The sequence below is a fragment of the Elephantulus edwardii genome, unplaced genomic scaffold (assembly GCF_000299155.1).
Source record: "Elephantulus edwardii isolate Elephantulus edwardi_28Jun2011 unplaced genomic scaffold, EleEdw1.0 scaffold00060, whole genome shotgun sequence".
Classification (NCBI taxonomy): Eukaryota; Metazoa; Chordata; class Mammalia; order Macroscelidea; family Macroscelididae; genus Elephantulus; species Elephantulus edwardii.
In genome coordinates this window covers 10,100,934-10,115,751 of record NW_006399810.1, presented here as the reverse complement: position 1 = coordinate 10,115,751, position 14,818 = coordinate 10,100,934, and the positions used below count along the sequence as shown (strand labels likewise).

At 35.9% G+C, this 14,818-nt stretch overlaps 1 protein-coding gene across 1 annotated transcript in view; it reads right to left on the bottom strand.

The window, feature by feature from the left end:
- UBE3C (ubiquitin protein ligase E3C) overlaps positions 1 to 14,818 on the bottom strand; it is a 216,901-nt gene that overhangs the window by 56,141 nt on the left and 145,942 nt on the right. Inside the window, exon 19 of the mRNA XM_006887657.1 lies at positions 2,830 to 3,042. Coding sequence (XP_006887719.1) covers positions 2,830 to 3,042 — 213 coding nt within the window. The remainder of the gene's footprint in view (positions 1 to 2,829; positions 3,043 to 14,818) is intronic.

Below are 14,818 nucleotides of genomic sequence, written 5' to 3'. Positions count from 1 at the left end.
ACTGCTAGGAAAACAGATTTGTCCTGGAAAGGGTTAAACTGAATCCTTGGAGGCAAGGATTCTGAGGCTCCATCTAACATACTTTGGACATGCTGTGAGGAGAGACCGGTCCTTGGAGAAGGACATCATGCTTGGGATGATGGAGGGACAGCGCAGGAGGGGAAGGCCCTCTATGAGATGGACTGATTCAGTGACTGGGAAAATCGGGTTGAGAGTGTCAGAGACAGTGCGACTGGCACAGGACAGAGCAGAGTTTAGGGCTGTTGAACATAGGGTCGCTATGAGTCACAAGCGACTCAACGGCACATAACAACAACAACAAGAACAAGAACAACAACATTAGCTTTAAAAAAAAGTTGTGCAAAAAACTATATCATTATGAAGCTACAAATTTTGAAATTCAAGTGGCCTTTTACTTGCATCAGTTATGCTGAGCTTTCTACTAGAAAGTAATCACTCTTTGAACGGATTAATTTATATGATTCGGGAGACCATGTTCATTAGGCTGACAAACATATCTAACTCTTTAATGAACATTTACATTTTCTGCAGAAACTTTGCTGTTTCAAAATAATTTGAAACAGCTAGGGATCTGAGCACTTCAAATGAGAAATTATTATTATTGCTTTTGTCTTTCTTTTTGAAGCTATTTTTCCATGTACTTGAGCAAACAAATTTTATGTGGATAAAAAAACGCCAAAACAACCAATCTGTGCAAAGTAGCTTTTGCATCTGGTTACTTGGAAACAGCTCTTTCAGCAAAAGACTCTGACACTGAAGATTCCAGATGTGTTAAGCAAACATTTTTTTTTGGGGGATATAAAAATTACTGTAAAAGAGTATGTAGTCATAAGAAAGACTGCAGGTCCATTTATTTACTATTCTTTCCTTTTTATTGAGATTTCAGTAAAAGTTTACAAAGCAAATAACTTTCTTCAATGTAAATTTAGGCTGAAAAATTGTAGAAGCCCTCTCATTTAATTTGATTAGGGTTGATAGTGATCCATTGCAAAATTTACTTTCTTTTCTCTCCTCAATATTTTGGAAGCACCTGACTTAGAAGACAGGGAGCTTCAAGGTTTTAACTCTGAGTTGTTTGTTGTTATGTGCCCTTGAGTCACCTGTGATTCATAGCAATACTATGCACAACAGATCTAAACACTGCTCCCTCCAGTCCCAATCTTATTGTCTCTAACACACCTACTCCGATTACCCTAGTCACTGAATCAATCCATCTCAGCGAGAGTTCTCTCCTGTACTGTCCCTCGACCCTCCCAAGCATGACATCCCTCTCCAAGGACTGGTCCCTTCTTGCAACATTTCCAAAGTATGTCAGACAAAGATTCAGAATCCTTGCATGCCAGGAGCAGCCTGATTTCACTCTCTCCAAGACAAACGTGTTCGTTCTCTCAGCAGTCCATGGTATATTCAATACTCTTCTCCAATGCCACAGCTTAAAGGCATCAATTCTCCTTTTTCCATCCCTAATCATTGTCCAGCTCTCTGACACATAGCAAGAGACTGAAAAGATGATGGCCTGGATCAGGCACACCTTAGTCTCCAGACCGACATCATTGCTCTTCAGTACTTTGGAAAGGTCTCTAATCTCAGCTTTCTCTGATAGGAGTCACAAATGTCTTATTATTTAATTTTATACCAGATCTGAACTCTCTTTAGAACATCTTATGCTGAAGTATTTAAAAATCTAAAACCAGCTATGGAATGAAACATTTAGTTTTCTTCTAGATGAATTTTTTTCATCCTGAGAAATATCTAAATTCTTAAATGGTTAAATTAGTATAGGATTAAGCCCAGACCTTTCAATAGGAGCTGGATCCCATTGTACTACTCTACCTTTGGTCCTATACATATCTTAAGTGCACCCACACCATAAATCTACCGTATCCATTTGGTGATTTTGGAATCACTCATCAAAGATTTCTTCCAGGTAGCTTACCTTAACCTATCTGGTAATGTGCACAATATAATTTATCACTGCATATACTATATTCTTTTATAAACACACCCATTTCCATTATTAAAATGTGAGGTCTCTTACAATATTTTTTCATCTTTCCTAGGTGTATAAAAGGCTGAGTATATTATTATAAGTTGAAAGGCGAGCAGATCAAACCCACTCAGAGGCTCCTCAGAAAACAGGCCTGGTCTTCTGTTTCTGAAAGGTGATGCCTTGAAAACCCTGTGGAACCCTTTTACTCTGTACACATAGGTCATCATGACTTAGAATCAACTGAACCACAACTAATAACCACAATAATGCATAGTACGGTGGCTAGTATACAGAGCTATAAATGTTTCATGAATGAATGAGGATCATAATGAATAACTAGGTAATGTTACATAAAAATAACCAAGATTCATATTAATATAAACTTGCTTAATATAGGAGTTCTGGTTAAAGAACTTGTAGCTGGTGTGCTTTGAATGGTAAATTGATTAAAGATTAAGTATGTATTTCATGAATGTTAATTTTAAACTAGAAAAACTGATGAGCCAGGATTAGAAACAATTATATAAGACTAAGAAAATGCTGAGAGTATCAATTTTTAGAACTTGAGCTACAAACAAATGTTAATAAGTGAATCTTGATTACTGAGGGTCAGTTATAATTAAGAAAAAGCTTTTGTTCTATGTGAAAACTCAAATAATAAAAAGAAAATTTACATTCAAACAAAAGGATATCATTATTGAATATCGTTTTGTACTCAGACATGTCAATAAAAACTAGGAATTAATAAACTGTTAAGGGGATTAAAAAATCCCCCAAAACCCTTCCCACTCTACAGTGGGTCCTTAAAATGTTCTTACCTGTGCTTCTCCAAGGTCATTATTCACAACAGTAAAGTTTAGCCCAAGTTCTTCCACATCACCTTCATAGCTCTTGAGAAAGAGCAAATTCTTATATACTTCTGGGTCTAATGAAGCTAGATGATGAATGTCCACATCAGCACTAGTTCCAAGCAATTTTGAGAGAAAAAAGCCAGCAAAGGGGAGCTCCACCAGCATGTTTTCATAGAGAGCCTTAAAATAAGAACAAGGAACAATAATAAGCATTAGGTACAGTCTTTTTGTCTCTCCAAATAAAAAAACAAACAAACACAAAACAACAAAAAACCACAAAACACCAAACCACAAAACTTTTCATTTTGTTGTTTAACAGAATCCCAAGATAGCATATAAATAAACACAAACAGAGAGCAATCAACATCATCATTATCAATGGAGAAAAGGCTAAAGTCCACAATCAACATTCCTGGAAACAGTTAAAAATCAAATCAAAGAACCTGTTCTGTTTAAACTTCTCTGAAGTGCTAGAGAACAAGAATGTCACTTTAAAGACTAAAGTGTATTTGAGTCAATCCACGGAATTTTCCATTGCTGCTACGTATGCATGTGAAAGACAGACAATGAATAAAGAGAAAATAATGTCTTTGAATGATGGTGTTGGCGAAGATTACCGAATAGCCCATTGACTTCCAAAAGAACAAACAGGTATGTCTTGGAGCAAGTATAATCAGAGTGTTCCTTATAGGCAAGGATGGTGAAATTTTGTGTCACACATATTCGGCATCTTTTCAGGAGAGGCTAGCTACTCTTTTGAAAAAGCCATCATGCTTGGAAAAGCAGAGGGTCAGAAAAGTGAGAGAGACCTTCAGTGACAGATACTGACAGAATGGCTACAACAGTGGGCTTTAGTATGTCAGAAACTATATGACTGTGCGCCAGAGGCAAGGTTATGATCTATTTCTTCACAGGGTCACTATAAACTAGAGTTGCTGTATCAGTACCTAACAATAACAACAAAAACACAACACATTTTTCTTTATAATAATGATGAGGCTGATAGTATTCTATATTTGGTGAGCAGATAGCAACGTGTCACGTGACAGACTACGTTTAAATATTCAATACATGCATTCAATATGTGGAAAATTCTAGATAATCATTTTAGAGTTGAAATTGTACAGAGTGTGTAAAAGAAACATTTAAGAACAAACTGCTATTATAATAAAAGTAGATATTTTCTGGGAAGGACCAGATAGTAAAACGTTTTAGGTTTAAGAACGAATGATCTTTGTTAAAACTATTAAACTCTGTTTTTGAGGACAAAAGCAGTCATGCATTATATAATATTATAATGAATCAATATGGCCATGTTCCAATATAACTTTTATGGACAAAAATTTGAATTTCCTATAATTTTCCCATGTCATGCAATCTTCTTCTTCTTTTGATTCTTTCCTCCCTTGCTATTAAATGCAAAAATCATTCTGAGCTCAGACTAGATCCGGCCTGTTGGCTCTAGTCTGCTCTAAAACGGCCTCTGAAGACTTGTCCAGACATGAAGAGTTAGGGGGGTGGCAATACTGCTGCCAAAGCCCAGGCTCTCTGATTCCCAGTTGAATAATCTTTACACTATACCTTTTCATTCACTTTTTTCTCAAGGGATTGTGATATGTACTTACTTTTTTTAACCTATTCCTATTAAAATACAGTCTACATATAGTAAAATTCAGAAATATGCAGTCAATATCCTCGTCCCATTGGGGCTATCCACTAGTCTGACTACTATTATAACAGATGCATTTTGTCAGCTCTAGAACTTTATAAGTAAGCAGTATTAGGAGATTCACTCAAGTTACTGTTTATCCTTTTCATTTATTATTGTTTGTATTCTACTAATACACCAATATGTATTTACTAATTTACCTAATGCTTGACACTTGATTAATTTCTAGTTGGGGGCTATAGATGTATAAACAGTGACACACAAGTCTTTGTGTGAATAATTCACTTCTCTTTGGTAAATACTTAAATTGGACTTGTTGGTAAATATTTAAAGTGGACTTGGTCATAGGTATAAAAATGGAATAAAAAATGGAAATATCACTTTTTACTCTCATGAAAAATGTATGAGGTGCTAATCGTTCCATATTTTCACCAATGCTTAATACTACCAGTTTTAAAAATTTCAGTTATGCTAGTTAGTGCAATACATTATCTCACTGTTTTAATGATTTAAGTTCATTTTTCTGATAATGGATTAATCCAAGTGTTGAGTATCACTACCATGGACAATCTATGATTCAGCTTAATCAAACACCACAGATGCCCTAGTAAAAAGTGGAAATGCATTTTCCAACATCATATCAAGGGTTCACCTGACATTATAAATATGCCTATGGAATAAAGTTGTAAAGTACCAGGAATCAAGAATATAATTTTCAAAAACAGTATTTTATTCTAACATTATCTTTGGAAGCCAAGACAATTTTTTCTTTTCGGAAGTTTTCTTATGAAAATGATAGTTACTATTTAATCATTCCTATGTGACAAGCACTGTCCAAGCCCTTGTCATAAGTTATCTAATTTCCATTTGACCCAATTGGGAAACTTCCTAAAAGTAAAGAGATTGCTATATGGAAGCTAACTGGAAATCTGAACTACCCCTACAAATGTCATTTTTCTTAGAATATCTCTAATCTTCCAAGAGATATTTATTTACACTGAACCTATGAAATGCTCTCATATTCTCTCTCTCTCTCTCTCACACACACACACATGCGCAAACCCTAAGTAAACAAGTAACTGACTCTCACTTACTTCTGGAGAACTTGAGGTACAGTATTACAGTGAAATTATTTCCTCAGTATAGGCGATTACAAACATTTCTCTTGTTTGAAGGGCATGTAACACTGCCTTCATTATCTGAAACTGTGTGATAGAGGCAGGACAAGGAACATAGGGAGGAGAGCTAGACTACCCTTCACTTTACAAACTCCTATAGTAAACTATGCTTTAGAAGACAGGTTTTGATGTATTCAAAAACTTCTTTAACCTGAATTTTAAAATGAAAAAATATAAAGTAAAACCAACTTAGGAAATGAGAAATTTCTAAATTATTACTCCAACCCAGAGCCCAGTCATGTAACAATAGCCAAATAAATGAAAATGTGAAAATTCAGATAATAAAATAGATGTGAATTAACAGATAGGAGATTCAATATCACTAGAAGAAAACAGAAAATACCTATTAAACATTTTTTAAAGGAACTGAAGTGTCAGCCCAAAGGCAGGTGGCTCAAATCTGCCAGCTACTCCCTGAGAGAAAAGGGGCAAGTGGAAGCCATCAGGTTCTGTTGGATCTGCCTAATTAAGCAGTTTAATCATGTTGTCTCAGTGTCAATGTCTTTTAAAGATGATTATACCTCATCTTAGTGGTGTTTTTTAGCATACACTTATAAAAAGACTCTTGCTTCTTGTGCAATTCTCATTGATGACCAGAGAAAGAAACTGAAGTTAACAACATGCAAAAAAATTAGCATAGCATGCTCATTAAAATAATGGGTGGGGGGAGGTGTGGCGGGGGAGCAGTGTGGCTACAAAAAGACGTGTCTATTCCTTGAATGTCGGAGTGAGGATGGCACAGGCTAGGGAAGGGCTCAGATCCACTGTTCACAGGGTCCCTGAGTTGCAGTTGACTTGATGGCACATAACAAAAATATTATGAGTAAACATCTAGATGTCACTTAATGTTTTAGAGTTTCAAGATCACCCTTGGGATAGTGGGATTTCTACCAGTTTTTTCTAAGTATATGCTTGAAAGAAACAGTTAAATTATCATCTTTTTTTTTTTTTTTACGGGCAAGAGTTTTAAAACAATAGAAACATAAGAAAATTAAAAATACACAAAATTATTTGAACAGGAAAATGTACTTGAGTATGATATAGTTATAAAAGTCTAAAATAAAAAGCTGTTGTTATGTACCATCAAGTTGGAATCGATTTATAGCTGACCCTCCAGAGGGTTTCCAGAGGCAGTGAATTACAGGGGAGGAGACTGCAGATCTTTCTCCTGTGGAGCAGCTGGTGGATCTGAACTGCTTGCCTTCAGATGGCAGTGCAGCTCCTTATCATTAGGCCACCAGAGCTCCGTAAGATAAAATGGGGAAAAACAAAAAAATTCAGGGACCAGCTGTTTGAAAAAGAGATAGGTACAAAATACTGCAGTTATCTATACTGACACACATGCATATTTATGAAACACATTATATTTTACAAACAAATTTCCAGAAACTCCTGGCATTTAAAATAATACATTCTCACATCCATCCCTTTATCATGGTAATCTGGCAGAAACAGATTAGCCATCTGTTAAGTACACACAACATTTCCCCTCCATCCAAGACTACAGAGAGCTTTTTTGTTAGGTAAACTGAAGGGTTTTGTCCTTATATTTCTGATTTTAAGACTAATAATGACTCGATTAGTTTTTAAAGATGTTAAAAAAACCCCAAGCCCCTTTCTGAATGAAAAAAAACAAGCAGTAAAATGATTTAGTCATTGAAAAATAATCTAAAGAAAGAGTTGTTTCAAAATAGCCCCAACTGCTTAAAGTTAAAAATGGTTAATACTATTAACCTGGAACATTTATAAGTATCATTACTTCCTAAAGAATAATGAGTTCAAAGCTAAGGAGAACAGTCTGTATAAAACTACATGATTGATTCAAGGTGCTGAAAGCAAAGCCCTCATTTGTACAGTGGACTTTTAAGAGTAAACTGGAAGTGTAAATCATTTAATGTTCGATATATAAGGTCATTGTTTGCCACTTCTGCATTACTAACAATAAACCAATAAAATTTGTTAAATATATCAGAGCTACCTGCATTTTAAACAGAGATCCCACTGTGACTCATAAAATGTAAATGTATAGGTATAATTTTTTAAATAAGGCAGGTTTAAACCTTTAGAGCATTTAATATACAAGCACTAATAAATGATAGCACTAAAAACTATGATCACATCAGCTAAATGGATTATAAATTAAATTTCCATAATGTATGCAATTGGGGTACAAATGTAAGCATAAATCAAGGTATTTTCCAAACACAGGTTAATTATACAACTTCAAAAACTGTCTCTATTTTTTATGTAAAATAATCCACTTAGCATTTTTCATATTTGTCTTAATCCTCAGCCAGCTGCACCATACTTGTTCCTAGAAGCATATCAATAACCACTTGTCATGAAAAAATTGCAGTAGGTATATTGAAAAAACCTGTAGCATATTTTTCAACTGTCTGTCTTTTATGAGTGTTTATAGCTAGAAATTGTGCCAAAATGATTTGAAATAAAAAGGATTAATTATAGTAGAAGGCTTTTAATATAAGTGAGTGCAGTCGCAATGCAATTAATGCAAATTGTGGCATTATCAAGAGAATAAATGTGAACCACATCACATCACGGGCCATTTCTGTTTGCTGCCAAATAACTTCAGTAATTTACTACATTAAGAATCAATAAAAAAATAATGCTTTTCAAATGCATCTCTATCAATCTTCAGGTAGTTCTAAAGTAACAGTTATAACTTAATCTAAAAACTATAGAAGAGATGATATCTTGCTTTAAAGCCACTCCAGTAAGCAAAAAGATAATTGTAAGTACCTCAGCTCATGCAAGCATAGTCTAAAAAATAAACTAATGACAGATACTAATATTTATATGCTATGTAACAGTTGTGCTCCAGAAAGAAAAGTGGATAAGAAAAAAGCCCCATGGTCTTCCAACTGTATCGATTAGCCATTTTTATAATGATCAGCTCTGGTGGAATGGACCACAGTGAGGAAAAGGTGGCACCTCTCTGATGGTTTAAATGAATTAGCAGCTCCACAGGAGAAAGAGGGGCAATCTCCTCCAGTGTGATTCATAGCCTCTGAACACCTGCTGGAGGGTAAGCTTCTGACGTGGTCCTGGCTCAATGGCACTGAGTGAGTGAGTGTAAGAAGTTCCTTTAGGGCGGGAGATAGTTCATTTTTAATGCATCAGTCTTAAACACAACATATGGTACTCATTCATTTAACAAATATTTAGTATGCTCCATTTACAGGGTTCCTCTGCTATCTAAAAACGAGCATTCCTAGGAAACATTTAGTGAGCCAAAATGGAAATAAATGGAGAAGCAATTAACATTAAATTTCTAAAGGAAATAAATTTTAGCCTTTGCAGGTCCCCCCAAAGAACCTATCTAACCACGCCAAATACCATCTAGAATCTAAGTAAAACTAACAGTGTTCACAGGCCAAGTGCAATGGTGTGTCGGCATGATGCTAGCGCTTGGGGAAGGAGCTGGTAACCCAATGCCTCTCCTCACTCCAACAAAAACTAAACGACTGCCAGCTTCACTTACCACCTTTCCCCCAACAAAAGCAAAAATCTGCTTCCTATTTCTTCTGGTTATTGAAAACAGGCATGCTCCGTAATGTGTAATGTCCACAACACATTCTGTGAAATAGGATATTGTGCAAACACCTTATTATATACAAGAGCTAAGACGTCAGGACAGTAACTGACGGAACGTAGACCCTCATCATCATAGCTGAGCTGAAGAACTCTATCAAAATTTTGGCTTGCTCAGTCCTGTGTGGTCACCATTTGGTCTCTGATTACTACCTCTGGCCCCCTTTACATTCTGGCTAGCATTCACCATCCAGCTTCTCCCTGCTTCTCTTTCTCCTTCCTACCATTGCAATGGGCTTTACGCCCTCTCCTGCTCACTCCTCATTCTGACTGACCTTTTGCCAGTATCATAGCCTGAAGCAAGACACATCAACTGTCCAGCTCATCATACCTGTCTCCCTGCTTCTCTTTCTCCTTCCTACCACAGCAGTGGGCTTTAAATCCTTCCCTGCTCACTCCTCTGACTGACCATTTGCCAGTATCATAGACTGAAGTCAGACACATCATCTTTGGCAGTTGCAGTCACATCTTCAGGATCTGCCTGAGACAAGCATGGTGGGATCAGCAGCTGTGGATGGGTGCAGGGCTCCTTCGCCTGGATGCTGAGCTAGGTGAGGGACAGATCAAATCTCCATGCTTACTCAAGTACTACATCCCATTATCCACTGTGAATTCTGAATCTGACAGGACTGCAAAGGAATATGCAGGGACTGGATGATATCAGTTGCCCTAGTGGATCTTAAGGGACACAAACCTATAGTAATAGAAGTCTTCTAACAGTGAAAGGCCGTAAAGCAAAATGGAGGGGTGCCTTTAAGTACCAGGGGCTACTTTACATACAGGAATCCTTCCTGCATTCATAAATTTATTTTTAAAATTATTAATTTCAAGTTTTTTCTCTTCATAATCCTATCCCAAAGATCTTTCTAGTCTTTTAACCTTTTACCCTTTTATGTTATTGTTGTTGTTGTGTGCCACTGAGTCAAAACCAACTCATGGTGGACCCTCCAGTAGGTTTTCAGACGCTGTAAATCATATGGGAAGAGACTGCCCATTTTTCCTCACAAAAAGAAGATGATAAACTTGAACCTCCTGTCTTTGAGTTCAGAGCTTAAGTCTTTATCACTAAACCACCAGCATTTCCTCTTTTTTCTATGAAATTATGAGTAAATGTAAAAATCTGTGCTATCATTGAATGTTTATTTATAAGAAGATACAGTTTCTTGGACACAAGGACTTCTCCTTCCACTTATTTAGCACAATGTTGCATGTAAACATCAGCTCTATTCATTCACTGACTCCATAAATGTTTAATAAAATCATTAAACACGGGAGCTCTGGTGGCCTAGTAGCAAGAAGCTGCGCTGCAATCCTGAAGGCATGTGGTTCGAATCCACCAGATGCTCCTCTGATGCCAGTAGCATCCGACTTGACAGTACACAACTAAGCAAGCAAAGCAAAACAAAAAACCTCCAAAACACTGAAATACCACACCAGTAAGTTGGTCTAGGTTTTCAGAGATCCTTTTCTTGAATTCTCTTCTAGTAAGTGGAGCTGCCCAAACTTGACTTGTGCTCTGCAGATTTTGACGTGAGCCTGACACACCGGGAATGCACTGCAGACCGGTTTAACCTTAATGTTCCTTTCCTATTCTCTAATTAGAACCAATGATACATCATGGTTTTTGGGGTTTTTTTATGGCCAAATAATATTTCATTTGTAAGGGTATGTTTTTGTCCATTCTTCAGTTGATGGGCCTGGGAATAGCTTCCATTTTTTAAAAACTACATTTGATGCTGCCAAAACCATGTGAATTCAAGTATTTAATGGAGCAAATGGAAACTGTACATCTTTTCAAAGAACTTCCAGACTGTATTTCCCAATTTGTTTAATCATTTTACATTCTTAATTTGAGAAGTCCAAGTTCTAACAACACCTGTTACTTCTTTAAAATGTGACTTACAGCCATTTTTTTAAATCCTCACCACTAGACTGATAAGTAATATCATGAATAGACTCAGAAAAGATTGAAATTGTCAATAATTTCATCTTACTTGGATTCATATCAACACCCTTGGTTCCTCCATCAAGAGATCAGGAGACATATTGCATTGAACACGACTGCTGTGAGGGACATTTCTAAATTACTGAGGAGCAGTTTACTATGTCAGTTTGACAATTAAGGTGTGCCTTTCAGGCCATGGTCTTTACAATCACTTGCTATGCATTTATGAACTAGATAATAAATAAGGATGACAGAAGAAGTGATGCCTTTGAACTGATGTGTTGAAGAGTACTGACTATCCCATGCATCACCAAAAGAGCTAACAGATAGATCTGGAAGAAAGTACAGCTAGAGTTTTCCTTGGAGGTAAGGATGGCAAAGCTTCATCTCAAATACTTTGAGTGAAGTGGATTGCTCACCAGAGAACTGGTTCTACTGTTTTCAATCAGTTTTCTGTAATTAAATGTTGGCTTTCACTTGCCAACATTTTGGAGTGCATTTGTGTGTCAGACTAGAACAACAAAGTATCTGTTGAGGAGTTGATGCAACTGGTTGGCGTATCGTCCACATAGGCTTGTGGCTGCTGGGGACCATGAGATTGTACCTGCGATGACTTGCGTGTGTTAACACAGCTCCTTGGTCCATTTTAAAAGCAGATTCTTTTCACTGTAAGTTTTTTTACGTATTCTAGGTTCAAGAGCCTTAGCAGAGAAGTGATTTTCTGTATTTTCCCCATTTAATGGTTGTCTTTTCAGCTTCTGTGACACATAAAAGTTTTCCATTTTGATAAAGAACATTTTATGTTTCCTACGTACATTAACATTGGCTGTACCACATACTCTTAGGTGCCATGGTGCTGGTGATAAACCACTGGGGTGTTAATCAAGAGGAAGGTCAGCAGTTGGAAGCCACTAGCTTTTCACTGGAGAACAATGAGGTGGTCTGCTCCTACAAAGATTACAGCCTTGGACAACCGACAGGACAGTGCGGCTCTGTCCCAGGGTTGCTGTAACACAGAATGTATTCAGGAGCAGTGGGATGGGTATGCACTCTTTTGTGATCCTCTCTCAATTAGTAGCTGTTTTTCGCTTTCACATCCTCATCCAGTGTGAAAACAATGTACCCAAATTTTGTAAGTAAACAGTATAAAATAAAAATTTTATTAAAAAAATTCCAAAGGAACATGTAAAATTTTAAAAGAACTTAAACAGGCTCTTTTTAGTTATGAAATATCCTTATTGTACTAATAAGGGCCAGATGAAAATAAGTAGCAGATACTAAATCGGACCAGTAAAAGCCTGAAACAATTTAATATGGGTCAGTAAAAGGAAAAGGCTTCTCTCCAATACTGATCTATTGTATTCACCAATTCAAGATGCTTAACTGCTGTTTGGCTGTCCTTTACAGACTTTACAAATATAAGTGGGAAAGAGTTTCTCAATAATAAGCAAAATCTATTTACTATAATCCAGAGACAGAAACACTCCTCTCCCCATCAATACTTTAAGGTGACCAAAACTACAACTTAGGAAATGGAACTTGTGATTTTCCCCCTGCATATTATGATCCCCTCCCCAACCCCAGGCTTGATTTTAAAGAAACAAAATGGACTTACTGGAAAAATGTACGACTGTGACCTTAATTTAAAAGGAGGGGGAAAACAAAATCTCTTGATCTGTTAATTTTGTTTTAATAAAAAAGAATATAAATTGCAAGGGGAAAATAAAACTAAAGCAATCATGTGTACAATTTGTAATTTTTTTTTTTTTACTTTTCTACTTGAAAACTTGAAACTCTTGAAACTTGCTGAGATTTCACAGAATGACCATTTTACTTTTTGATGAATTTTGTACTTCAAAAAATATAAAGATATGATAACAATACAGATCTTCATGAGATGTAATCAACTCAGTGCAATGGGTTTTTTGTTGTTTTCTGACAATGAAACACTTAGACTACCGTTAGTCCCATATAGAAACTCAATTACAGTAAGGACTAATTAGTGATTTATAGGGTTTAAAACAATATTACAAGAGAAGTTTTGCTATTTTAAGGATCAAAGTAACTTAATTATTACACCTTAATCCAAAGCTTTAAAGCACTAATAAGTTTTGTATTTTATAAAAGATCTCCAATGACACAGAATAAATTTTCCCAACACTTGAAAAATTAAAAATGAAGTGTTAACTGCCAAAATGATCCTACACAATACATTAAGCATACACTGAAGCCCACGAAAATGCAAATTAGAAACCATGCAGTTTCACAATCTTTTAATTAAAAATTTAAAATACAGAGCCACAACAATATCAAAGAATCTGATTTATGGCATTCTGCTCTAATTAAATCAATATTCTGAAAAACAAAAAACCTCACAAAAACCCTGAGCCATTTCAAAATAGAATTCAAATATTATAAAGGATTTACTTCAATAAATATTCTGAACTTAATTGGTTTAAATGGACCAAGGTGCTTCTAACTGTAAAAAAAACCCAACCAACCAAAACACCATTCAAGATGACATTAGCACATACTTTAGCTGTTTATTTATTCCCTCTCTGAAAGCCTGATTTACAGGCAATAAAATGCAATCACTATACAAACCAGAAGCAGGAATCATCTGCTAATGGAACTTTTAATTGAGAAGTGACCAGTGACATGAGGTAATTCTTCCTATGCAGGATCACTCTTAAAGACCTCTTTGCACTTTGTCAAAGTAAACAATCACTAACATATGCATTAAAGAAATTTAAATACATTATGAGTCAATAAATATCATAATCAATCAATATACAATTTTCTTCTCTTAAAGATTTAATGTTCAAATACCACATTATTATTACTGTTACACTATTATGTATACTTAAACCTGGACCCATTTTTAACATGTTGGTACAGTTTAACCATTTGTAATCATATGATAATAAAATGTTTTGGAAAGCAGAAGGACTCCCTTAGGAATTACCATGTAGACAATTACATTAAGAAAACACTTAAATGTATGCAGTTAAATTTACTGCCATTCTCAATTAATTGTGCTTTTGCAGTTTTTATCTAAGCTACATTTAAGAATAACAATGCTACCTTTTGTTAGTTACTACTGAGTTGACTGTGACTCTGAGTAGAAATTCCTTAAGGTTTCCAAGGCTGTGACCTTTGGGAAGCAGATCACCAGGGTGCTTCTGAACTGCTCAACTTTTGGCTACTAGTCAAGTTTTAATATTTAACTAGTTCAACACAAAGAGACTCTTCAAAAATAACTTGGCTGAGATATAATTTTACATAAACTTATTTTTTGAGAGGAAAGTTTGTCAAAAGGCCCAACCAGGAATCTATTTTGCTGGTGTTACCATCCAGTCAGTTCTGACTTCCTGCAATCCCTGTGGCAGAGCAGAGCTGCCCCACCGGGCCTTCTTGACAGCAATCTTTACAGAAGCCGACAGACTGGTATTTCTCCAGGTAAGTCACTGAGTGGGTTTGAACCACCAACTTTCAATTAGCAGTCAAGCATTTAAGCATTTTGTGCCACCAGGAATCTAAATGCTTAAATGC